Genomic DNA, 25,034 nt, shown 5'->3' on the forward strand with positions numbered 1-25,034 from the left:
TGATATGTCGGCCGACAGGACCCGGAAAGAGCCATTGCTCGCGCAAGGAAAGATTTCTTGATCCGCCATCATTTGGATCGTACAACTGGCGTGGGTAAGTACATCGAAGTAATTGCAAACGGTGCAACAACAAATTTTATGAAAATAGAAAAACCCTGTTCTCCTTTCCCGTCAGGTGACGGTGCACTACTTCCCTCTCCAACGAGAGAGAAGTTGGAGCCCGTAATACCACGACGTCGAGAGGAAACGAAAGAGCACCGCGAGGAGATTCAGCCTAAGACCAAGTCCAGTCCTAAGAACAGTCCAAGAACCGGTCGTTCTCAGAGTCTTGGTCCTACCGTGACCGAACGTCGTTCACCTAAACGTCAACCACCGCGTGCACCGTCCGTCACTAAAGACGCCAAGGTATTTCTTTAGGAAAAGCACTCGATGGCACCTAGCTATGTTCTCGTCAAAGAGATTTAGTCGATGTTTAAGACTCGATCACGTGTAAATTGGAAATAATTCCAAGATTAATTCAACGATACAACATTATCGATCGAGTGCCTTTTGTTTAGGAGAAAGAAAAGGAGCCGAAGGACAAGGAGAAAGAGCAAAGGGAAAAGGGCAGTGAGCCTGAAAGGCACCCACGACCGAGTAAGTAGCACGAACAGGCATCGATACGTCCTTCGTCATCTCTTTGTATCGGTACAGTCGATCGATTTAGTATTGAAGAGATCGTAACCCAAATCGATTGGCGCTCGTAATCAATTACGAGTTCCGTGTTTTGCATTTCGCATATACCATTGAATTTGATTGATTGATTTGGATAGAAGTCTTTATACACGTTATTTATATACATATTATGCGAGTTTGGTCTGCTGTTTGCTCTTGTGGGTCCCAAAAGCCAAACCGTTCGTCATACCTGACCGTATTTACCCTGTTCGAATCGTGTTGCAAGAGACATCCACCGCTTCTAAGAGTATCGCTGTACGTGTTTGTATCTTTCTTTGTCCACAGACCGTAACTTCATTGAAAAGTGTCGACCGTAGAAAGATTCGTCGCGGGCCGATCTGCAACTCGCGTCTTCTTTGTCAAATGAATTCTTTAAGCGGTGTGTGTCGAACGCGTTAACTGCCAAGTGGTCGTTAATGTTTTAGGCAAATGCATGATACTCCTGTTTAATCGTTTCTATCTTTTTGTCTCTGCCTATGAGTCCAAATCTCTAGTAATCAGTAGCCCTATTGATTGTCCGTGCAGAAAGTTTTGCAACATGTTGTTTACCCCTTTCTTTCCTCAACAACCTCCGTAAACCGCGAATTAGCCCAACCAACTCGTTTAACCGTTCTTACAATTAGCTATAGCAGAATGTTCAATGTCAAACATATATAGTATCGGACAATGGAATCGATCGAGTAAATTAAAGCTACCTGGATAAGTGTGTCCCTTTTTGAACGCCAAGCATTAGCAAAAGAAAAAAAAAAAAAGAAAAAAGAAAATACCGTCATCTTTTATGAAAATAACACATCAACGCGCTTGATCCAAGCATCATCGATAGATAATCCTTGTCACGTTGTTTCACGTATCAATAATATTGTTTCATATATCTGCACCTAGCACCATGACTTTTCATCCTACGTGACGCCTCTCGTTCACTCGTAATCATCGTAACCAGTCACATCTCTTCGATCTACCATCGTCCTTCATCATCGTCACGGTCGTGTAGTCAGCGAAATAGTCATCGTCATTTCGACTCATCCATTGAACCATCTAACACCGAGGCGGTGAGCAACAAGCATTCGTACGTCGGTCGTAGTCGCGTCGCTGCAACTTCAGCTCATCTGAACTCATTGAAATCATTGGTCACAAGATAAACGAAAAACCGTACTATCTATTATTTGATATATCCTGTCACAGTATGCTATCGATCGAAATCACTGGATGCATCGAGGTAGAGATAAATCTTTGATAAAACAAACATCCCTTGCGCCCGTTCATTCAGCCCTCTACCTCCAACCCCCGTTTCTGTCCTCTGTCAATCTATTCAGTCATTAATCAGGCTAAAAGTTGCTCGCGCGAAATCGATCGCGATCAGATCGACGATCGTCCGAGCATCGTGATCGGATTGATCAGGAGTGGTAGCGGGTGTTTCAGTCACGGGCCCTGGCCGCGTGCGTTGGAGCATACGGGAACCGTCGACGGTTTCCTCGGCGGGTTCGTCGATCAGCGTGCCGCCATTACCGCCACCACCCTCGGGCCCAGGGCCTACTCCGTTCTACAGGAGGTCCCCGCAGGTCCATCGGAAATGTACGTTCTCTGTACCATGTACCTGCTGCCCGCTAGCCCGACTTTCACGTATTTTAGATATCTCTACAACCCTTCATCCTGCACCAGTTACCACCCGATCACCGTTATACCCTGTAACCCTTCTGCCTTTAACCCTTGAACAGTTTAGATGCTCAAATAGGATAGAAGAGAACGTTAAACATAGAAATTACTATTACGATACAGTGCAGTGTCTGTCTATCTAGTTTGGTTAGTCTATCGTGTCTTTTTTCTTTTCATTCGATTAAACTGTTAAAGGGTTGAACCGTGTATGAAATCGCGTTGGTCCCAACGACGATAGATACTCGATAAGAAATTCGTTGAGAAACGTTAGGATTAAAGTCGATTTTTGAATTATTATTGCTGGCAATAATTGGGAAGTTCTGTGTGGTTCAACACGCGGTTGAATATTCTCCCGTTTAAATGATTCTCTAATCGCGAATACCGCCGCAATATCAACCGAAGCTTATCCGTTTTTTATCTTTCTCTCTCTCTCTCTCTCTCTCTCTTTATCTCTCTATCTCTTTCTCTCGCTGTACCAACTGTTCAAGATTCATCTATGCTCGAATATTCTTTGACGTTACGCGCGTCGGCTATCTGGTCAATTTGACGACGATTCGAAATAATTTTCGAAAAAATAACGTCGAGACCGGCTATATACTTTACATACGTGTCCGTATCGCGGTGAAATTCCGCGGTCTCAACTTAGTCGTCTACCGTGACGCGACACGTCTTTTGCGTATACCGTGACTACTTGGAAACGCAAATACGAAGAGACCTCGATATTCGAGTGTGGACGTAATTCTGAGCGGGCTCGATAACACCGGGAGACCCTTCAGCCCTCGACAACCTCTCCAATAAGAATGAATCTCAACGAAACGGTGCAGCCTTGCTTAAAATGTTTAATCGGAACGAACTTTGAATATACGAGCCACGTGGACTACGGAACGCGGATTAAACGTTCAAGTGGATCGTTGAGAAACTTTGCATCGTAAAGGGATCGAATTTAACGAAATACATCGTTGCAAAATCTAGAAGACGTGAGGAACGTTTTTACAGCAACGCGTTCTCCAAATATTCCATCCAATCTAATCCGAGCTAGCGTGTTCGAGGTGCTTCGCTCTACACGCGGATGTTACATTTTAAGCACGGTGATGCATCAGCGAATACTGTCTTACGCTCTCTACTAATTTCCCTTAATGAGGACGATGGGCTTTATTCATCATTGTACTTTGTGTACCGTATGTTCTAGCCTTCCTCGCAACCACCGCTCCCCCCTATCGCCCTCTTCATCACGCGAAACCCTCGACCACTACCACAAGTACCACCACAATTACCACTACTACCACAACCACCACTACCACAACTACCACTACCACAAACACGACAAGTACAAGCGTAAAACCCCCGGTAAAGCATTCGGTTCATACGAGTGTCCATCACCCACCTACGTCGAGCGCTGCTGCTGCGGCCAGGCCGGACCGTGTTAAAGATATAAGCCGGTCCCACCAAGGTCCGAACGAGGCAAAAACGGGCCGCGACCAGACAGCTGCGGCTGCGGCCGCAGCCGCCGTCGCCGATCCATCCAAATCATCCTCCGATAGTCGATACGCGTCAAACCAAGCCGCTACTGCCGTCCAACCTAGTAAGTAGCATGCTCTCTGCCAAAAAAAAAAAAAAAAAGGCCTGTGTTCTTCTCCGTTGCCTACATAATTTTGTTCGCTCGAACACAACTAAACAACGCTTTCCGTGTCTTCGTTGCTGTCATTATCGTTGTCGTTGTCGTTGTTACCATTACCGTTATCGCTGTTGTTGTCTTTGTGCTGTTCTTATATATAACTACATCTTTTCTCTGTCTTTCTCTCCTCCACCGGTTAACCGTACGCTTTTCCGATCTTTCTTTACTCTCGATTGCCTATTCTCGTCTTCGTATATAATCGCTACTCGAATCCCTACTCTTCCTCTTTTATCTCATCTCGTCTGTCCGTCTTTCTTTTCACGTTTCTCTTATTTTCTTTATGCGCTCTTTACCGTTCCTCCGGTACAACAACCGGGGAATATCCTTCGCACAACTTGTACTTCCGGCGCGAAATAGAGCGGCCGATTCTCTGTGCGTTCCTCCTTTCTCGTCACGCTTTCATCGTACAGATTACATACCGCGCGTTTTCACTCGGCACACGCGCCTCTCGGCAACCGTGTTTTTAAAAATCCACTCCGCTGCTGCATCTCTCTATCGCTCTGTCCGCGGCGTCTCGCGGTAAATCAAGGGATTCGAGGTAGCTTCGTATCCAATTGTGGTTTGTTCTTTCCACCACGCTAAATCCGTCTCGCAGACGTGCCTTTGTGCGTAGTCGGAGCTGTCGACCGTTTGTTAGATCAGCTTTTCGCACCAACACCTGCACCGAACCACGATCCGAGTCGTCACACTCCGCAGACGCTCGAGCAAAAGGAACGAGAGGGAAAAAAAACATGTACGGGAGTTAAGAAGAACGAATCAGGTGGCAGTTAAACGTAAGTGTGCTTCCAACACCGACGAACGATCATTCCGGCCAGAAAACACGAAAACGTTCTTTTTCACGCATAAAGAGACAAACACAGACGCAACGTGATTCTGCTTGGCTCGTGATATGCGTATCGAGCAACGCGCGACTCTTTCGTTCTTTCCTTCTTGTACTCTCTTTTTTCCTTTCTTTTTTTTTTTCTGCCTTTCTTTCTCTGGTCGTGTATAACTCACAGGGTGCCGCGTTTCGTCAGATCAAGGGCCTACGAGAGGAAGCAGAGAAAAGAGGGAAGCAGATTATCCGCGATGTTTCACCACCGGTCGGTCGACGTGCAATCGAGTAAATGTTTCTGCGGTAGAGAAAGAACAATAGCCTGTATGTTAGAGCCCTTTGTCAACCTGTTGCGTGGCCGTGCAACATAGCCGCACATTTACACACATACTATGCCGACACACTAAATCTATGTATTTACTTATCTATCTATGATCTATGTATTTGTGTATACATGTCTCTTCCTGCATTCTGAGTACGCTAGTGTACTTTTTATTCGGATGCTCTGTGTCCATTGTGTAGACCTCTCGTCTAGCCACGAATTACAACCGATTTTCGATATCAGCGCTCGATGACTCGACCAACGCTGTTTTGTTGCCTTCCTTTACGCCGGTGCCACTGATATAAATCCTTCGACGCAGGACGAGATAAGAGTCCTCTCTCCTTTTAGCGTCACACGTGGTATTCGACGTTCCGATCTTCGTTAGAGATTCGATTAAAGAAAAAAAAGGAAACCTCGTAACAATTCGAAGCATCGAGTGCAGTTCCGCCCGAACTCGGGCAACGAAACGGATCGACGAGTATATATCAAATCGTTGAAAGCGTGGATAAAACGTTTCAGTGACGGCAGAACCGCAAGTGAACGGGGACGTGACCGGAGGAGATTCGAGCGTCGCGTCGACACCGCCGTCACAGACGCAGTCGCAGCCGCCCGTTTCGGCCACCACCGCAAGCCCGTGGATCGACGACGAGCCGGTAGTGAAAAGCCCGCCAGAACCGACAAGGGTAAAGTCTCCGGAGCAGATGATCATGCGCTCCCCGGAACCGGTCAACTGGACGGTGCCATTGGACACCGGAAAAACATTCACTGTCACTCAAAACGTCAGAGAAGGTAGCTAATATTTACATATTTCTTCGAGCGTTTTCGTTCTTCTAATAGAATAGAAAAATTGAGAAAGTATTCCGATAGACATCGTCGAAGCCAGTTTGGAATCGTTTTGTCAACGACTCTAAACGATGGAACTCGATATGTTGAAACGTGTACGTGATGTCTCGGACAGGCTGGGTTACGGAAGAGACGAGCGACCGGTTCTCACGATCTCTTTAATCCGTTTATTTTTAAGAACCTTTGACGCGTCCGCATAGCGAAGCGAAGAGCTGGGCACCTTCGTCGGTTCCGTCGGCCCCGCAATCTGCACCACCTGAATTGGCGGCACAGCACAAATCGCAGCATTCCCAGCATTCCGGATATAAGTCACCAGAAAGCGAAAGCGTTTCTATCGGTAGCTTTAGCGGCTTGAACGGGCACAAGGACATGGATTCCGAAAGGGATAGTCCATTGCCTTCGAACGTTCAGGCTGGCGGCACCACCGCACTCGATGAAAATGTAAGAATCTCTGTTTTTAATCGAAACATTGTCGATGATATTGCAAGAAAAGTGAGAGTTTGTTTATTTCTATCTCGATCCGAAGCTGAAGGAATTTCTAGCGAAAATAAGAATCGTACGCTCGTTGTAGGAAACAGACGGTACCGAAGAAGAACCCAAGGAACAACAGAGACCGGAGCCATCGATAAAACCTGTGTCTGGGACGAGTTTAAGATGCCTAGAGGATCCGAGTTTCGAATACGATAGAAAGAAAGAAGCTGGTCAACCCGCGACGACAACAACGATGACGACACCGTTATCGTCTACGGTTCCTCAGCAAGGTTATCGTATCCTAGAAGCTGAATCGCCTCAGGGTGGTACCACCGAGGGCGGTGGTGGCGGCGGAGGTAGCATGGGTGGGTTAGGAAGTAGTAGCGGTGGTGGTTATCACGTACTGGAAGCACCAACGGTGGTTCCAGGCTCCGCACAACGTTCTGCAGCGAGCGAGGTGTTGGAAAAGGCGCGAAATCGCTTCGATAAATTCTGGGGGAAGGGCAGCAGCTCGGAAAATTAGAGCGTTCGAAGGAAGCTGATAAATAAACGTAGTAGTTAACGTCCTCGAAAGCGGGGGAGCAAGCAGAAACGAAGGAAAACGAAGGTAGAGAAAGAAAACGAAGAGTAAGGGATGAAATAATTCGACGAGGTTCCTGTGAAAGCTCCTTTCGTGGTTCGTCTGCTCGTTCCTGTTGTTTTTCAGCGGGAAGGAGATATTTCGTAGGTTCCTTTCCGTCTTACTCATCACGTGTTGAACGTTCTTCGTTCGTCCTGAAAAGCCTCGAGAGATCTAGATGCTTTCTTTATGTTCGACGTCTCCGGAACGAGAAGAAGAGTCGTGACGATTAGAGAGGATTTTTTTTAGGAGAGAAACAGGCTTAGAGGCGAGTACTTGAATGCGATCGATAAAGTACCTCGAAGGAGAAACGTCTCGTAGCGAAGAAGAATTGACGAACACCTGCTCCGTAAGACGATCGAGAACGAAGACGGTGCGTGCAGGCAACGCGTCAGTCTCGTTGAAACTCGAGAAATAGTTGGGAGACACGCGTTCGATGAATATACATGTACACATCTACACGATACACGCGCGTACACCGGCAAAGATTTGTTAAGTTACAGCGATCATAGTCATTCAAGCAAAAATCGATCTTGACTTTGAGACGATCGAAGAATCGAAAGAACGAATTTCCAATTTACACACAGATCACGCGGATACTCGGTTACCCATAGATACACCAAAATGTCACACGATACTACACGAAACGACACATAGAAAGACACGCAGTTAGACGAACACACGCGAGTCAGTAAGTTTCTAGGATATTTCAAGTGATCTCGAGAGATCTGCCGTAGTTAAGCCCGAATTCTTTTTCCATTGATAAAAAGAACAAAAGAACGAAGAATAAAAGTGAAAATAAGATGATATCGTGACGAATCGAATCGCGAGGAAATAAAATACGGCTTGTCGCTATAAATAAGAAAGGAAGGATATAATAGCCTTCGGCCGCTTCGTGCGTTTTATATAAGTCTATATACAGAAAACAATTACGTACGTATACACGAATATGAATGTATACAGTTAATGGGTATCGCACTCGCGGATCATACGATCACGGTACCGACAAAATTCCTCGGATCTTTCCCGTCGATCGTTCGATCTTTCATCTCCTCAATCACTGGCTCTATATGTATTTAGAAAGAAAGATTTTTAGCAAGAAAATTAATCGTCCGATAGATCCGTTGAATTATCGATGGCACCGTGGAAAGATTAGTTTCTTTTAAACACGAAATAATTTTCTTCGGGCGTTTGCCGATTCAGGAAATGGAAACTCGTTCCATTTCCGCGTGGAATTCTCGATCGTTCTAAAAGAAATTTACAGAATCAAGCATTATTGTTGCACAATGTTAACATTCCTCGACTTTGCAAGTTCATACAGATTTATAAAAATTATCCGTTCTATTCTTCTTTCTGTCACGTTTTTAGTAGAAGGAAGATCATTAGCCTCCCTCTCTCTTTCTATATACATATATACGCTAATGTTTCCGCGAATTTGCCCGACAAAATTTCTTGAAGGACGATCGAGCATCGTACGACGAAGAACTTCCCGGAAGCCTGACAAATAGAAACTACCACCAGCAAGCGAAACGAATTACTGTAGTGAGGCGTAGTGTTTTTTTCACACATGACAGGAATTCTCGAGGTTCACGATTTAGATATCGAAGGAACAACCGAGGACAACAAAGAAAGACGAGTAGGAGAATTCGTGCTTACGAATTAATCGAAATCGTCGGGAACCGACGAGAATCGAGGTGAAACGAAGGGTCAATTCCTTCGAATCTCGCGCAAAAATCACGCTTTCACGCGTCGCTTCGATTTACGATTTGAAACTTGGTGCTAGTCGAAAATGCATCGAAATTACGGAGCTACGAAATCGTTACGGAACAAGTTGTTAAACCGAAGGAGAAACGGGACGAAGGAAGAAGCGGTGAACGCTATTCTCCCGTTGCACGCTGCATTCCGTCTGATTTCTTATATGACAAATTCATTCGTACGTTTCTCTTTCGAGCTAGTCGAAGGCGAAGAAGGAAAGAGGAGAGAAATTTGACAAGCTCGGGGCTCGATAACGAGGGTCGCGCTCCTGTCTTGAGGGAAGAAAGCGAGCAGACGCAAGAAACAACAAATACGAGCAACAATATAATTCGAGAAAGTAACAGTTGACGGTGAAACCGTACGGATGACACCGAAACAAAAACTGTCAGGATGAGGCATATTTCGTGATTAGGGGGAGAGATAGGAGCCCCTTGTTCTCACTTCGAGGACGATGGAAGGAGAGGAAAGAGAAATGCGAAGAAGAAAGAAAAAAATACGAAAGGAATCAAACGATGGAGCTTTTTCTCTCTTTCACGCGCATTTGGTACACCGGTACACCACACTCCATCCAGATCCACGTCCAAGAGTCAACCAACCGTAGTGAAGCAGTATAATGATAATGATTAATATGATAAACGATACTCTAATAATAAAGAAAAACTACTAAGGCAAAAAAATGAACAAAAAAAAATGAAAAAAAAAAAGACGTATGGTAAAAAGTTTACTGAATGAACGACTGACGAGGGATTCGACGAAAGCGTAAAAAAGATCATGATAACGACGAAAGATCGTGGCTAACATTTTTGGGAATGGTTGACCCAACGATAACCAATCAATGATGATCGTTTTACTTCTTTTCCTTTCCCTTTTTGTTCGTTTCGGTGAAATTATTCGTAGCTTTCTACGAAACGAAAGGAAGAAAATGATCCAAGTAATTCTATAAAGAATCAACTTAACGTCTTCGAAAGTTTCTCATTTGACAGATCATTCGTATTCGAAATTGTTTACTTTTACGACATTTTTTAACGATCTGATCTAATCCCATCGTTTTTCTCACAGAAAATATCAATGTGATCATGATTATTCACGATAGCAAAAATATTGAAATTCATCGTTGATTAAGCTATCGTTCCAAACAGTTTGACACTATCGGTACGATTAGAGATTAACCGGAAACACGGTTTTCTTCTTTCTTTTCTACGAGAGTTACGATCCCGTCTATCCCTTTTTTTCCCTCGATTAATCCCTTTCCTTTCCTTCGGTTACGTTTAAAAACTAGCAACCTTTACGTCTGCTTACACCGATCTGTCTGATTCACGACAGAGGCGAACACGGTTGGATGGAATGCGTGTAAAATGATACAGGAAATACGTGGCTTTGATCAGAGATTTATTATTTATTCTTGAAAATTTCGATGCAGTGGCGGATTATTAAATAAATTCTATAATCTATATTCCGGGTCGAATTTCTTATCTTCTAAATCGTAAGGACAATTGTTCCATTATTTTTTCAAATATCCATGTTCGATGTACGTGTGACTTTTAGTATTAAATCCGTCTCAGCTTCGACGTTCAATTTAGAGACTCTTGTGCACAATACGGTCAACGATAGCAGATTTCGTTTAGCGAACTTGTGTCAAGTGTCGGAAGCTGTTTTAAACGCGCTCGCCATTTCGGTGAACACGATCTATTGTGATAAGCGCTCAATTATTCCATTCCGCGCGCAATAGCCTTGCAACTGGAGTTACTATTTAATTAGAACGAACAGAAACTGAAATAACGCTGTTACGACAGTTTGTCGAATGTTTCTAAGAGATTCACTCGGAACAGTGGCGTTGTACAAACTATTATTATTACTGCGCTGTTACTACGATGATTATTCTAATTGCGTAATTGCGATGATTGTGATAATGTATATTTACTTGTTGCCACTTGTTAGAAGTGTGCGTTAGAAGGTTTTTGAAAGCGCCACCGATTCGACGAATTTCATGTTGTTTCCATTTCTTTTTCCTTTTTGTTGCTAAATCGAAAAGCAAAGAAGAAGGGAGCGCAAGAGAAGAAAGAGAAAGGCATTGAACAGTTTGGTGTAAGCGCATAAAAACGGAGACGGAAACGTTGATCGGCAAGGCTCGTAGCCGCTTTAAACATGTCGAAGAAGCACCTCGCAGAAGCTTACACTGCCCATCCGAATTTAGAAGCTGATTTGTCCTGTGATTTCCAGAACGTCACCCAACCATCTTGTAGGGCTATTATATATATAAACTGCTATATTTTGCTGGAAGCAAAAGTCGCGAGACACGCGTGCGGCATGGCGCGGAGGAAACGCAATTTCATAAACCAAACCTATCAGACCTATCAACTGGCCGCCGTGTATTCGAAAATTGTTCCTGTTTCCTAACGAGGTGAAGCGAACACCGTGGAGAAATCAAGCATTTCAAACCTTTATACATTTATTTTTATCGTGTATGTCGATGGATAATCAATGGACATCGAGCTTGAACCGTTTGTAAGATTTTTCGCAAGACTACAACAACGCCCTTCTGTTAGGCGAAATTCACTATATGTATAAAACTTTCTTTCATTTCTATATGATTACGCGTGTCTAAACATAAAGGAATTATGTCTAGGAAGAGGCTTGGAAATTCGAGGATCGAATGTTTATCATAATCTTTTCCTTCTAGTCGATCGAACGATTTGTTGTTTCGCGTAAACGTTTTCTCCTTTTAAATTGTCGAACCAACGCTTCGCTTCTCGTCGTTCCAAGCTTTTCTTCTCGCGTACACGCGTGGACAGATTTCAGATTCTATCACTGTCGAAAACAACTTGCAAAACCATCGACGAACGGGCCTTAAGAGAAACGGCAAATCCCGTGAACGTGCTGGCCACGTTCTGGACACGCGCATTTTTTCTGTGTCCAACGATTCAAGATCGAAGAGAAAAGCCGGTAGTACGCGGAGTAAAAGTATAGTCTTCTAATACGTTAGGAGACAGATCTTTACGATGCGACAAACATTGGCTAGGTAGAAACTCTGATGATAGATACTGCTATCATGAAAATCATTTTCTTTCAAAACAAGTAGGAAGAAATTATAAAATGATATAATACGCGAGTGATTACTGTTTGGGGTTTCGCCTGTATTCTCGCCTCAGTTTTTATGCCTACTTATACATACTTAGATAGGTTGTGCGAAACACATATAAATATGTCTATATACATTATATAGTATATTATTAAAAAACAATGCGGGTGAAAAGAAGATGACGTTAGAACAACGATGGTATTTAAACGAAAAAGGCTGAGGGGATAAAGCAAAGCAAAGAGGCTGTTTTGTCAGAATAAGAGAATCGTGTGTAACTGATCAACTATTATCGCAGAAATAACGACGACGAGTATGCTTTACAACGAATAGAATGAATGATTATCCGGTACTGATTGGGTCGATTCTTCATTTTCTTAAAACGTTAATAATCTCGAATCAGGAACCGTACGATTTCTTCTAGTACTTTTCTTTTCCTTTTCTTTTTCTTTTTTTTTTTTCTTTTTCTTTTTAGGAAGAACATAAATCATTGATCGGTTTATTTGCAACAAAGGAATGCGACACGACAAGATTTCTCGTATTTTACAAAACAGATGGACAGACAGTAGCAAGGGAAATCGAACGAGTACTGCAAAGTTGAACGATCGTGATCGACGATGCCAGAAAAGTATACGGATGAAGTGTTTCTTCGTTTATATTTTGTCATACGAAAATCTATGTACGCGTTTCTTCAATCAAGTACATAATCACTCGTTATGTCGATGAAATATCGGATCTGAATCGTTTGCTATAATGTAACATCTTGTTATTTCATCAACACCCTGCAAGGATACGTTTCAAGATATTTCAAGATAAAAATTTAAAGAAATTTTAAATCATACGCGAAATTTTTAACTTCGACTTACTGCCAAGTCATGATATCTAGATATACAAAACGCAATTTCCACGATCCTGTCGCGTTACCGCAAACGATTCGATCGCTATACATCCGATCCCGATTCCGAAATTTAGGCAACGATATTCCAATATCTTCTATTTCGATATCGCACGTGATTTAATAAATAACGAAAACGTGATAACGAGCGGCTGGAAATTTCAGGAGACCGACTTCTTCTTTCGCGATCACTGACCGTCTTCTTTTTTTCTCATATTCCCTTCCCACGCTCAATGTGCACATTCCGGGACCGACGATGATCTATGTAAAAATTTGTTGTTTGCGAACGAAAGCAAAAGAAAGGAAACGAGAATGATTACTTAACGTGGGTTGTTACAAAAGAACAACTATCACGGCGAGCGTAAATGTTAAGCATTACGTAACACTACGGTACTTTTGCGCATCCCCTTCTCGTCCAAAATTGCGTTTTTACTCTCCGATTGCATCGTAGAGAAGGATCATTTATTACAATAATTGCAGATTATTATGGCTATATATATATTATATATATATATATAAATATATATATTATATATTAGAAATTGAAATACTCGTAATAAAGAACACGCCGACGCTTCCTCTGACCCTGGACTCTTTTAATTGTGTTTCGAAAAATTAATTTCCTTTTTTTTTTAATACACTGCCGTCTACCACACCATCACCCTTCGATACCAATTTCCTTAAAAAACATAATTACTGAGGAATATGAAATAATACGCGCGAGCGCATAAGACTCTGCCGTTATTTAAGTATCCTAAAATAATTTATTATCAATATACACAATTCGGTAAAAGATACATATATACATTGCCATACAGTGCTCAATTAGCAGCTTATAAGTATCCTAGTCCAATAATGGAAAACAGAGAGAAATTTTCAATTCTTATAAAAACTATCTTAATAAATAGGTCCATCATCTAAATTATCGTTTTCATCGTGGTAACCTTCTCCATCGTCAGAATAATTATACAATTATTCGTGTTATTGATTCCCTTGTTCGTTTCCTTGTCTAGTTCTTTTCCTCCATCATCCTTCTCCTTTCTTTTTCCTTTTCCTTTTTAGGCTTCTTCGGACCTTTATGATTTTACAGCTGAGATTTCAATACTATCAACATTCTCTTATAACTACTTTTATTACTGATCTTGGTACTTATTCGAATACTTCTTCGTATCTCTTTTATTTATGAGAAACAACACATTGTTAATCTTTTCATTCCATCAGATAATTCGCTTTTGGATTAATATCAAAGAGCAAATATTTTTACTTCAAGAGAGGATATTTGTCTAAGTTGTCAGACTGGTGGTGATAATACCTCTACTTTAGCAGAGTCTCGTTGTTTTGTGCGGATTGACGTGGAAAGTTTTCTTCTTCCTCTGTTATTATCTATTATAATTGTATTATACACGTTCTATTTCTTAACAATAACAATCAATATAATAGAGAATTAAGGACAATTTGAAAATTTGTTTCAAATCTACTGGTAATTATATATAAATATATTGTATATAAATAATAATATATATATATACACACATATATATATATATATGTATACTTTGGCCATTGTTCGTGCGTCCAACTTTGTTCAGCTTGAACGTATGTATGAAAAATGCAGAGTATCAGTATCTTAGAAAGTCGCCCAATGTAACTCAAACCTTTTGAATCATAAGCTGTTTCTCCTCATCCCTGACAAGTTCTTCTTGTTTAGTTGCAAATGCCTCCTTGTCGTAAATTACTTTAATAACCAAAGAGCACGAAGGACATGTGGCTTCTTCCACACCAGCAGCTAATTCTGCTTTAGAGATTTGAAACTGATCCCCACAAGGGCATGGGTAGTAATATACTTCTTCGTCCTCGTCATACTCGAAATCTTCGATTTCTACTTCATCGTGATATACAGACATAATTTCAATAGTTCGTAATAATTGGATTTTTTAAATAAGCTTAGAGGTTAGAAACACACACTTCACCACTAATCACAACGAAACCACGAATCGACATATGATGGCATACGAAAGTATGTATATGTATACTTAGGTAGCTAACTATAAGAATCATATAGATAGCTAACTCTTTGAAATAAAAAGTCTACATAATTCTATTCTTTCTTTCTTTCTGCCTCCCTTTTCTCTTTCTTTGAAATAGAACGTAACTTTATAAAAGTATTTATTTCGATTTCCATATAATTTGAAAACACAACATGTTAAAATAGAGTAGCATTGCTTATCTCATATACGAATTTTTATATAATATATTTAATATTAAAGTTTCTAATATTCTTAGGTAATTCGTACAAATATAAAATCATATTTAAGAAATAAGAACAAAATGTGTATACACTCGTGTATATACACATATAATGATCATAAGAGAATATAATGTTAATATAATATATAAATAGATCGTTCAAAATAATATATACTAAATGTTATCTAGAATTTCCACAGTACAGTGAAGAAGTATACTCATTGATTTAAACATGAATTTCAAAATGACTAACCTTTATAAATAAAATTTTGAAATACATTTATATTATATATACTTAAAAACAAATTATTCATATTTTTTACAATATTACATGAATTAACATATATGCATTTTGTTAAACTCAGCTGTCTTGTATCAGGTGATTTTGACATTCTTATCTTCTTTCAGATTAAATGAAATCATCTGTTACAACATCGTTCACATCATACGCCTGACATGGAAGGATGTACACATAACTCATGCGCCAGTGTAACTATCGATATAAACGGCTACAATAAAGCCTTTTAATAACTTTTTCATTTAACTAACAAAGTAAACGTATCAATGCATTTTTCTTGATACATAAGAACATAAAGGTATGTTTTTTGGGCTATGTAAATAGAACAAAATGAACAAACACCTCATTATAATACAATAATCGAGATCCCATCAAAATGTTTACTAAACGTCACAAAAATACATTTTAAACAAGAAATAATCAAACGATGAACCTACTACCATTCCTTTAATACCTCCAATTATCATTTCATGCTACATAAATAAATTGACTATTTAAGTAATTGTACAATTTGTACAAAACCTGAAAATATGTATTCTAAAACTCTGCTGTTTCTGTATGGTTAGTGAAAACCCTTTGTGTTGAAATTTTATCTTTTATTCCCTTTCTTAATAAAGCGGTAATTTAATTACTTCTTTGTTATGTTCTCACTGTTTATTCATATATTAACACACTTAATATTTTAATGTTTATAAATAAATACTAAAAATTATAAGGTTATGAGAAGAATAATATACCTACTGTATGTGTGTAAATTGTACATTAATTGCAAGCCTTGTAAAATATGCAATTTTAAATATTTCTTTATAATAAAATAATATAGTCATATAATATTTATGACAGATGACGACTGAGGAATATGACACTGAAATGGATTACTCCGACTCAGATTGCGGAGATCCAGGTTATGAAGATTATTATAATGTACACCCATGGGATGGTGAAGGTGACAATGATATAGATAATGATCAAAGCCGAAGAGATCCTGAATATGCTGTATATGATTGTTTAAGAATTGAAGAAGTGGAAAGACTTCTAAATGAAGATGTAGAGTTGTTAAGTAATAGTCTCCATATAACACCATCCTTAGCCAAAGTTTTATTACACGCACACAATTGGGCATTACAAGACATCATCGCAAAGTATCGTACCAATGCTTCCAGTTTGTTAATTAATTCAAAAATAAGGTTATTACCTCCATTGGATTCACTATCAGCACTAAAAGGTCAAAGGAGTGGATTATGTTCTGTTTGTGTTACAATATATCCAACTGAGAAATTTTCTACTCTAACGTGTGGACATTCATTTTGTAAAGACTGTTGGTGCATGCATTTTGAAGTACAAATAACCCAAGGTATTTCTACAGGTAAGTTCATTGAAGTAGATCAGATTATCCATTGAATCGAGCTCAGCTAAATTAATTTAAACTAGGAATAAGTTGCATGGCACAGGATTGTAATGTCTTAGCTCCAGAAGACTTTGTTTTATCTCTACTTACTAAGCCTAACATGAGAGAAAGATATCAACAGTTTGCTTTTTGTGATTATGTAAAATCCCATCCACAATTAAGGTTTTGTCCTGGACCCAATTGTCAAATGATTATGCGTTCGAAAGAGCAAAGAGCAAAAAGAGTGATGTGTTCATCATGTAGAACTGTGTTTTGGTATGCAACCAAAATTTTTGAATATTTATATTACTCTAGTACAGTATTAATCAAAGAGTGTAATTGTTGCAGCTTCCGATGTGGTATTGATTACCACGCACCCACTGACTGTAATACTATGAAAAAATGGTTAACAAAATGTGCAGATGATTCAGAAACAGCTAATTATATTAGTGCCCACACCAAAGATGTTAGTATTTAAGTCTCATATTTCTGTGTAGAATATTATATGTAGTTTTATAACAAATATCCTTTAATTTTTTAGTGTCCAAAATGCCATATTTGCATAGAAAAAAATGGTGGTTGCAATCATATGCAATGTTATAATTGTAAGTATGATTTTTGTTGGATGTGCCTTGGAGATTGGAAAGCACACGGAAGCGAATATTATGTATGTTCAAGATATAAAGAGAATCCTAACATTGCTCATGAGAGTGTTCTTGCACAAGCAAGAGAAGCTTTAAAAAAATATCTTCATTACTACGAAAGAGTAAATTATTTTCTTCAAGAATTAAATTTATATTTAACTGGCATGTTATCAATATTTTTAAACATGCTTTCAGTGGGAAAATCACAGTAAGTCGTTAAAATTGGAAGAACAAACTTTAGAAGCTATAAAGATGCAAATAAACAAGAAAGTAATGAACTCCAGTGGAACGTGGATCGATTGGCAACATTTATTTGCAGCTGCGTCGCTTTTAACGCGTTGCCGGTATACTTTACAGTATACTTATCCTTATGCTTATTATATGGAACCTGGACCGCGAAAAGAATTAGTAAATATCTATCTAAAATTTTAAGATACTAAGTAATTTTACAGATAGAAAGCTAAATGTGTAATAAAATGTATAATAAATATTTAAAGTTTGAATACCAACAAGCGCAATTGGAAGCGGAAATAGAAGATCTTTCTTGGAAAATAGAACATGCAGAAACAACAAATCGTGGAGATTTGGAAAATCAAATGGATATTGCTGAAAAACGTCGAGTCACTTTACTGAAGGATTTTCTTGAGGTATAAATACCAAGTGATCGTAAATATTTTGTTACATCATTGCAGTCTCTTTCACAATCATGCCAAACTTACGAAACAGCTATAGTTTAGTTCTTGAAGTATTATATTACAACAGCTATTATTTACGCATTAGTTAATCATTCGTCATTAAAGAAAAAGTTTGGAATAGTGCGTAGAATCATTTCAATTGACAATGTTTTAGAAAATAACTTTAGATTTAAGTATTCTTTATCGATTAAACGATTTTTAAATTATTTTTATCAGATAATTTTTACATTTTTATTAAAAGTGGTGTCTGTAGAAAAGAAAATTGAATCTGTTTGTTATTTATGTAATCCTATATAAATAAGAAATTTTATAAATATCTTAATCAAAGACGGCAAGGAGATTAGAGAAGGAAAGAGAAAGCATCATTGAAGAATGAGATGTAGGAAAGTATTAATTTTTATTGACTGATTAAAATTTGATATATAATGCATAATTTCCTAGTCTAAGAATATTTCCATGAATATTATATAATTGCATTTTTTGAAATCCATATTTATAAAATTGTTTTTATTGATGCTTATCACACAGTTGAACAAAAGATATTATAAGAATTATTGATTTTATGGATTATGATATGTATTTTTTATCACATGAGTTTAAATATGAATTTCGCTTGTGCTGATTCGATGGATTCTCTAATTTTTCCTTTAAAGCATTACTACTACTAAAAAACATTTTAGTATCAACGACTGGCTAAAATAAAAAAAAAAGTGGAAGAAAATACATAGCCTAACAATTTAATTAGGTGCCAATAAATGGTACCTTTAACATGTAAATATTGTGGTAATGTAAAAGAACGTGACATTTTCTATAATTAGATTTGAGGTGCATGCAACGATCAAAGACATCCATTAAAAACTGCAATTGAACTTTTTTTCAACTATTTATACGCGATACATTAGAATAGATACGATCGATCTTTTAATAAAGAATCCCGTTTAAACTTCACGACCATTGTGAAAAACAAATGTAATAATTAATATATCACTAAAAGAAATAAACTTTACCGCAACAATTGTATCTTTTTGAAAATATCTTTTATAAAATCATGAATCATCGAACTGTTATGTTTCAGTAACTAATATATTGTACTAGAAGATATCAAACAAGTTATTTTGAATGATTTTAAAAAACACATCGATTGCTTTTACTACAGGAAATGTTTGTTTTCTAATATTTATAACAAATTGAATTAATCATTCTTATATATTATTTAGTATTTGTTACGATACAACTTGAAAATCAACAATATTATCGTATTAAACATCTAGTTTTTTAAATTTCAATATGGCGCACAATATCTTTTCGTTCACTTTAACTGGTGGAAACCATAGAAGAAATTTTTATATTTTTATTTCACAGTCAACGGTATACGTTTAAAATATGGTAAGGCTTCTGTATAATGGTTATTTCTATAATACATATTAAATTTAAAAGACCGTTACCTTCAATCCAAAACTCCTTTTGACGAGATCTGGAACATTATTCTTTCTGATACTTAAAATTAGTTGCACAAAAAGATTAGGAGGTTGCCTTAAAAACTAAAACATTCGTCAAAATTACACCTTTTAAAATTAAAATTGATAAGTTATATCAAAAATTCACGTTTGATAAATTCTGTGTATAAGCTTTCACTGTGTGCACAAAATTTTGTATTCTTGCTTGAATTTTTCACATTAGCTTTCACATATTACTTTATTTACGTTCAAAAGTCATGAAAGGAGAACGGTTTTTTCAATCACAACAATTCTATGTAACTGATGAAGCAACTTTTAACTGACCGATGTTTGTGGCGCGAGATTGTTGCATATTTGATTTTTCAAAATTTCAAAATGGCGCGTTCGATTGATTGTTACGGTTAGACAAGCAGACTGTAGACTCCGTGAAATCGCGATGTATATATTGCGAAAATATCGAAGTATCGACGGATTAGCGAAAAGAGCGCTACCTTCCATCGTCAACTAGTAGGGAAAAGCGTATTACTGTCAGTAGCGAAGAACAAAGATCAGTCGGTAGAAAGAAAGAAAACATAGTAAGAGTAGGGTGATCACACTCCTCCGTATGACAGACGGGGCTGTCATATTCTACCAAAGCGTACATTTATCCCCGAAACTTTCAAAGACATTAGTACAACAATGGCGATGGGCAAAGGGTTTCGCGTTTACGAAAAGCTAAAACCACCTAGTCCTCATTCACTTATATTGGAACAACGAAATCGAAAGGAAACTGTTCTTTTCGAATCACAGGCAGTCGCTGTTCTTTGTAAGTAGTTTATCATAATTAATATTTTTCTGCGAATATCCTTTAACTTTAATCTTGCAATTTTTCTTTTTTTTTTTTTTAAATTATCATTTAGAAAACATAAGAAGTGGTATCTATCAAATAAATTCCTTAACTTTTTAAATATTACAGCTGCTGAAGAAACAGACACTTTGAAAGGAAAATATACAAAATTATTAGATGCATATGGATGCTTAGGCGTATTGCAGTTAAATGCAGGTGAAAATACCTTATTATATCTTGTTCTTGTGACTGGCTGTTTTTCAGTTGGCAAAATAGGAGAATCCGAAGTATTTAGAATTACACAGACTCATTTTGTACCACTTCATTATACACAAAGTAACGAAGATCGTGTATCTGAAGTTAGAAAAGTTCTCAACTCTGGCACATTTTATTTCTCTTGGTCTGCTAATCAAGAGCCTCTTGATATTACCCTTAGTGCACAGAGGAGATGCAAATCTACAACAACTGACAATAGATTTTTTTGGTCAGTACATAATATATATTATATGTGTTGTAAGTATCAAAAATCTCAATGTTCTTTCTTTTTCATGTAACAAATAGGAATCGAATGTTACATATACATTTATTAAGATATGGTGTGGATACATCCCATTGGTTACTTAAAGCAATGTGTGGTAGTGTAGAAATTCGAACTGTGTATGTTGGTCATAGACAAGCTCGTGCTGTCCTCATGTCTAGATTAAGTTGTGAACGGGCAGGCACAAGGTATTCTTAATTCATTCTTAACTGAATACAAATAATCCATAAAGTAATTATTTTACAACACCGAAACAGCAGTGTCACTCATATCAGTTCTTATCATGTAATATAATACAATCATACTTGATAATATTATATTAATCACTTAAAACCAAGCCTGAATTTTACATTAGCAATATTCTATAGATTTATGTTTATTATCTAGGTTTAATGTCAGAGGAACTAATGATGATGGTCATGTAGCAAATTTTGTAGAAACAGAGCAAGTAATATATTTAGATAATGAAGTAACCTCTTATGTGCAAACCAGAGGATCAGTTCCTTTATTCTGGGAGCAGCCTGGTATACAGGTTGGTTCTCACAAAGTGAAAATTTCTCGTGGTTCTGAAGCTTCTGCACCAGCCTTTAATAGACATTTGAATATGATTAAACAAAGGTATGGCCAGCAAGTAATTATCAATCTTCTTGGATCTAGTCTAATTGGAAGTAAAGAAGGAGAAGCAATGTTAAGTCAATTATTCCAAACTCATCATAATATGTCAGAACATACTGATGTACCTCATATTCTATTTGATTACCACCAAGAATGCAGAGGTGGAAATATGAAAAACCTTTCAAAGTTGAAAACAAAAGTAGATAAATATTTAGAATCATTTTCCTTGTTTTACGCGGCTGGTAATACTGTCATTCTTGAACAAACTGGGACTATTAGAACAAATTGTCTCGATTGTTTAGATAGAACAAATTGTGTACAAACATTTTTTGCACTGGAGATACTTAGCAAACAACTTGGATTATTAAAGTTACTTGAAAAACAGCAGATGGTTTCAAGATTTGAAGAAGTATTTAGACAAATGTGGATCAACAATGGTAATGAAGTAAGTAAAATATATGCTGGTACTGGGGCAATTCAAGGAAGTTCAAAATTAATGGATGGTGCAAGATCTGCAGCTAGAACAATACAAAATAATTTATTAGACTCCAGTAAACAAGAAGCTATTGACATTTTGTTATTGGGATCAACTTTAAATACTGAATTAGCGGATAGAGCTCGATTACTTTTACCTTCAAATATGCTACATGCTCCGCCGAGCGTTCTCAGAGAAATGTGTAAAAGATATAATGAGTATGTAGCTACAATGAATCTCAGAATAAGTGTTGGTACCTACAACGTTAATGGAGGGAAACACTTCCGAAGTGTCGTGTACAAAGATGTGTCTCTTTCTGATTGGTTACTAGATGCTCCACGAAAATCATCATGTAAGTTCTAAACCTATATATATTTTTTACTATTAATAAAATAAATTTTTACGAATTAATTATATCTTTTTTTACAGCTCTAGTATCAGTTGAATATGACAATATTCCTGTAGATATATTTGCAATAGGATTCGAAGAAATCGTTGACTTGAATGCTAGTAACATAATGGCTGCTAGTACTGATAATGCAAAAGCTTGGGCAGAGGAATTGCAAAAAGTACTTTCGCGGGATACTGAATATGTTTTGGTCACATATCAACAATTAGTCGGTGTTTGTCTTTATTTATTCATACGACCTGAGCATGCACCTTATTTAAGAGATGTAGCTGTAGATTGTGTAAAAACCGGTTTGGGAGGTGCAACAGGAAATAAAGGAGCTGCTGCTATTAGATGCGTATTGTATTCCACATCTTTTTGTTTTGTTTGTGCACATTTTGCTGCTGGTCAATCTCAAGTGAATGAACGCAATGCAGATTATGCGGAAATTACGCGAAAAATCACCTTCCCTATGGGAAGAACATTAAATACTCACGATTACGTATTTTGGTGTGGAGATTTCAATTACAGGGTTGATATGGATAAGGATGAGATGAAAGAAATGATCAAAAGAAACGAATTTGATCAAATATTACAATATGATCAGTTGAAGGTAAAGACAATAAATTTGTAAAGTAAATACTTTATACAAACATGTTTGATAATTTCCTTAACATATTTCGAATTTAGGTTCAACAGGAGCAAGGAAATGTTTTTAAAAATTTTTTGGAAGGTCCTATTAACTTTGCTCCAACATACAAGTATGATCTTTTTTCTGGTGACTATGATACTAGTGAAAAATGTCGACAGCCCGCTTGGACGGATAGAGTATTGTGGAAACGTCGAAAACAAGTACCTGATATCGGTTAGTTCCATACAATTATGATTCTTGTTGGCATTGTTGTCACTTTCATTAATTACATTTTCGCTCATTTGTTTTAGATTCCCCTACAGATTGGAATCCAGGAAAATTAATTCATTATGGCAGAGCAGAATTGAAACAAAGTGATCATCGGCCGGTTATTGCCATTATAGATATAGATATTCATTGTGTTGAATCTGAAAAACGTGAACGAGTATTCAAAGAAGTGATTCAAGATTTGGGTCCACCTGATGGCACTATAGTAGTTAAAGCAGTTGAAGAATCGGATGATATGGACAGCGTGTTCGATGAAAATTTCATGATGGCTCTATTGCAAGATTTCTCTCATATTGGCGAAGTAATCCTTGTCAGATTCGTCGGTGAAACAATCTGGGTAACATTTAGAGATGGACAATGTGCTTTGTCAGCAGCAAGGAAAGGTATGACTCAAGTATGTGGTCAAGCCTTGAAATTATCGTTGAAATCTCCAAACTGGGTACAACTAATTGAAAAAGAAATAGAACTTTGCAGTAATACCACAGTTGCACAGTTTGTTTCAAATTCTCCAATGAGGAGCCCTATGCAAAGATTAGAACAATTAGATATAGGAGAACGATCATCCCCTAGTAGAGGTAGTCCAAATGGAGTAATTCCTCCACCCAGACCAGCTCCACCAGGGCGTCCAACTCAACCACCAAAAAGTCCAGTACAAGATCGAAAACAAGGACCACGAGCTGGTGTATTTAGCGTGTTGCCCAATCAATATCCAGCACCTTTAGTCAGAGAAAGAGAATTTGACCAAAGCGAAAGGTTATCTCCGGAATCTGCAATTTATGAAGAAATAATGGATGGATCACCTAACTACCCCATACCAAACCGTCCACCACCTCCATTACCTCGTACGGATCCTTCGCAAGAACCTAGTAGGCCACCCAATTCTAAACCACCTCCACTACCTCAAAGGCAAGCTCCTCCTCCTCCTCAACATCCACCACCTAGTTTACCCGCGTCAAATGCTCCACCACCAATTCCGGCAAGAACATCAGGTGGACCACCCATTCCAGCTAGAAATCCACATTAAACAGTGGTCTATATAATTTCGGAATTGACTCGTTATTTGTCATTGTGTAGCTAATTATTTATAAATATAGATAGAGATTAAAAACAGAATAGATTGCTTCTATGTAATGTACAGCTGTGTAGTATACTATAAATCTTAAGTCTATTCTGGTTAGTCAAATTCAGTTTTCAGACACTGTAAGAATTTATGCTTCCCGTCGTGCATTTTCTTATTATACTTTACATATAAACAAATCTGTTAAATACCTCAAAGATTTGATTATACATGTAGGAGGGTGCTTCAGTTTTTTCTGTAAAACTTTACCAGCATATTCTATAAGTAATAAGAAAAAGATGTTATACAAATATATGCTCCTAAATGTTTTATTAAAACAAGCTATAACATAAATACGAAATGGTAATAGACTGCTTTCTTGTTCGATACTACATAGGAATAGATCGTCGGTTCACATTATAATTTCATTTCAAAATGTCGTCCATTATTATGAATACAGAATTGGTATCTTCAGAAAATAGAATCTATTGCATTACTCATTTCTTGTTCATTTTTCTTAATTGCAACAAATAAATCATGAATCCTTTGCATTAACCCCTGACATATTAATTTGTATTTAATAAACTTTTTCTTTCATAGTTCTCCATAAGTAAATATCCATTGGCGTGATATCTGGCAATCTTGGAGGCC

At 37.8% G+C, this 25,034-nt stretch overlaps 4 protein-coding genes across 20 annotated transcripts in view; 3 read left to right on the forward strand and 1 right to left on the reverse strand.

The window, feature by feature from the left end:
• The window catches only part of LOC139988123 (uncharacterized), a 45,109-nt gene extending 31,688 nt beyond the window's left edge, over positions 1 to 13,421 (forward strand). For 10 of the 17 annotated variants that reach the window (XM_072005130.1, XM_072005128.1, XM_072005132.1 and 7 more), the window contains 8 exons: positions 19 to 94; positions 149 to 405; positions 558 to 636; positions 2,134 to 2,286; positions 3,557 to 3,949; positions 5,698 to 5,967; positions 6,200 to 6,462; positions 6,593 to 13,421. In XM_072005130.1, coding sequence (XP_071861231.1) covers positions 19 to 94; positions 149 to 405; positions 558 to 636; positions 2,134 to 2,286; positions 3,557 to 3,949; positions 5,698 to 5,967; positions 6,200 to 6,462; positions 6,593 to 7,015 — 1,914 coding nt within the window. In that variant the 3' untranslated portion in view covers positions 7,016 to 13,421. The remainder of the gene's footprint in view (positions 1 to 18; positions 95 to 148; positions 406 to 557; positions 637 to 2,133; positions 2,287 to 3,556; positions 3,950 to 5,697; positions 5,968 to 6,199; positions 6,463 to 6,592) is intronic. The other 7 variants (XM_072005129.1, XM_072005135.1, XM_072005142.1 and 4 more) reach the window with 5 other exon arrangements.
• Positions 13,422 to 13,578: 157 nt separating this feature from the next.
• Dph3 (Diphthamide biosynthesis 3) lies at positions 13,579 to 14,851 on the reverse strand. The gene has a single exon (XM_072005165.1). It carries the CDS (start codon positions 14,739 to 14,741, stop codon positions 14,487 to 14,489), a length of 255 nt encoding a protein of 84 aa, XP_071861266.1. The 5' UTR covers positions 14,742 to 14,851; the 3' UTR covers positions 13,579 to 14,486.
• Positions 14,852 to 15,501: 650 nt separating this feature from the next.
• On the forward strand, positions 15,502 to 19,128 carry Ari-2 (E3 ubiquitin-protein ligase ari-2). Its single transcript, XM_072006052.1, has 8 exons — positions 15,502 to 15,680; positions 16,226 to 16,748; positions 16,814 to 17,045; positions 17,118 to 17,235; positions 17,311 to 17,535; positions 17,609 to 17,821; positions 17,911 to 18,060; positions 18,422 to 19,128. The coding sequence occupies exons 2-8, from the start codon at positions 16,226 to 16,228 to the stop codon at positions 18,428 to 18,430; spliced, it is 1,470 nt and encodes a 489-aa protein (XP_071862153.1). The 5' UTR covers positions 15,502 to 15,680; the 3' UTR covers positions 18,431 to 19,128.
• Positions 19,129 to 19,268: 140 nt separating this feature from the next.
• On the forward strand, positions 19,269 to 24,938 carry Synj (synaptojanin). Its single transcript, XM_072006051.1, has 7 exons — positions 19,269 to 20,370; positions 20,521 to 20,875; positions 20,953 to 21,117; positions 21,317 to 22,371; positions 22,449 to 23,020; positions 23,098 to 23,272; positions 23,350 to 24,938. The coding sequence occupies exons 1-7, from the start codon at positions 20,244 to 20,246 to the stop codon at positions 24,348 to 24,350; spliced, it is 3,450 nt and encodes a 1,149-aa protein (XP_071862152.1). The 5' UTR covers positions 19,269 to 20,243; the 3' UTR covers positions 24,351 to 24,938.
• Positions 24,939 to 25,034: the final 96 nt, after the last annotated feature.

This window comes from Bombus fervidus, chromosome 6, assembly GCF_041682495.2.
Source record: "Bombus fervidus isolate BK054 chromosome 6, iyBomFerv1, whole genome shotgun sequence".
Lineage (NCBI taxonomy): Eukaryota > Metazoa > Arthropoda > Insecta > Hymenoptera > Apidae > Bombus > Bombus fervidus.

What these genes read in the sequence shown, in the direction of transcription:
- Synj (XM_072006051.1), top strand. Translation starts at nt 20,244, where the DNA reads ATGGCGATGGGCAAAGGGTTTCGCGTTTACGAAAAGCTAAAACCACCT. An exon ending in ACTGACAATAGATTTTTTTG is followed by an intron (nt 20,876 to 20,952) that starts GTCAGTACATAA and finishes TGTAACAAATAG; the next exon opens with GAATCGAATGTTACATATAC. An exon ending in TGCTCCACGAAAATCATCAT is followed by an intron (nt 22,372 to 22,448) that starts GTAAGTTCTAAA and finishes CTTTTTTTACAG; the next exon opens with CTCTAGTATCAGTTGAATAT.
- Ari-2 (XM_072006052.1), top strand. Translation starts at nt 16,226, where the DNA reads ATGACGACTGAGGAATATGACACTGAAATGGATTACTCCGACTCAGAT. An exon ending in TCATGTAGAACTGTGTTTTG is followed by an intron (nt 17,046 to 17,117) that starts GTATGCAACCAA and finishes TAATTGTTGCAG; the next exon opens with CTTCCGATGTGGTATTGATT. An exon ending in ATCTTCATTACTACGAAAGA is followed by an intron (nt 17,536 to 17,608) that starts GTAAATTATTTT and finishes ACATGCTTTCAG; the next exon opens with TGGGAAAATCACAGTAAGTC.
- Dph3 (XM_072005165.1), bottom strand. Translation starts at nt 14,741, where the DNA reads ATGTCTGTATATCACGATGAAGTAGAAATCGAAGATTTCGAGTATGAC.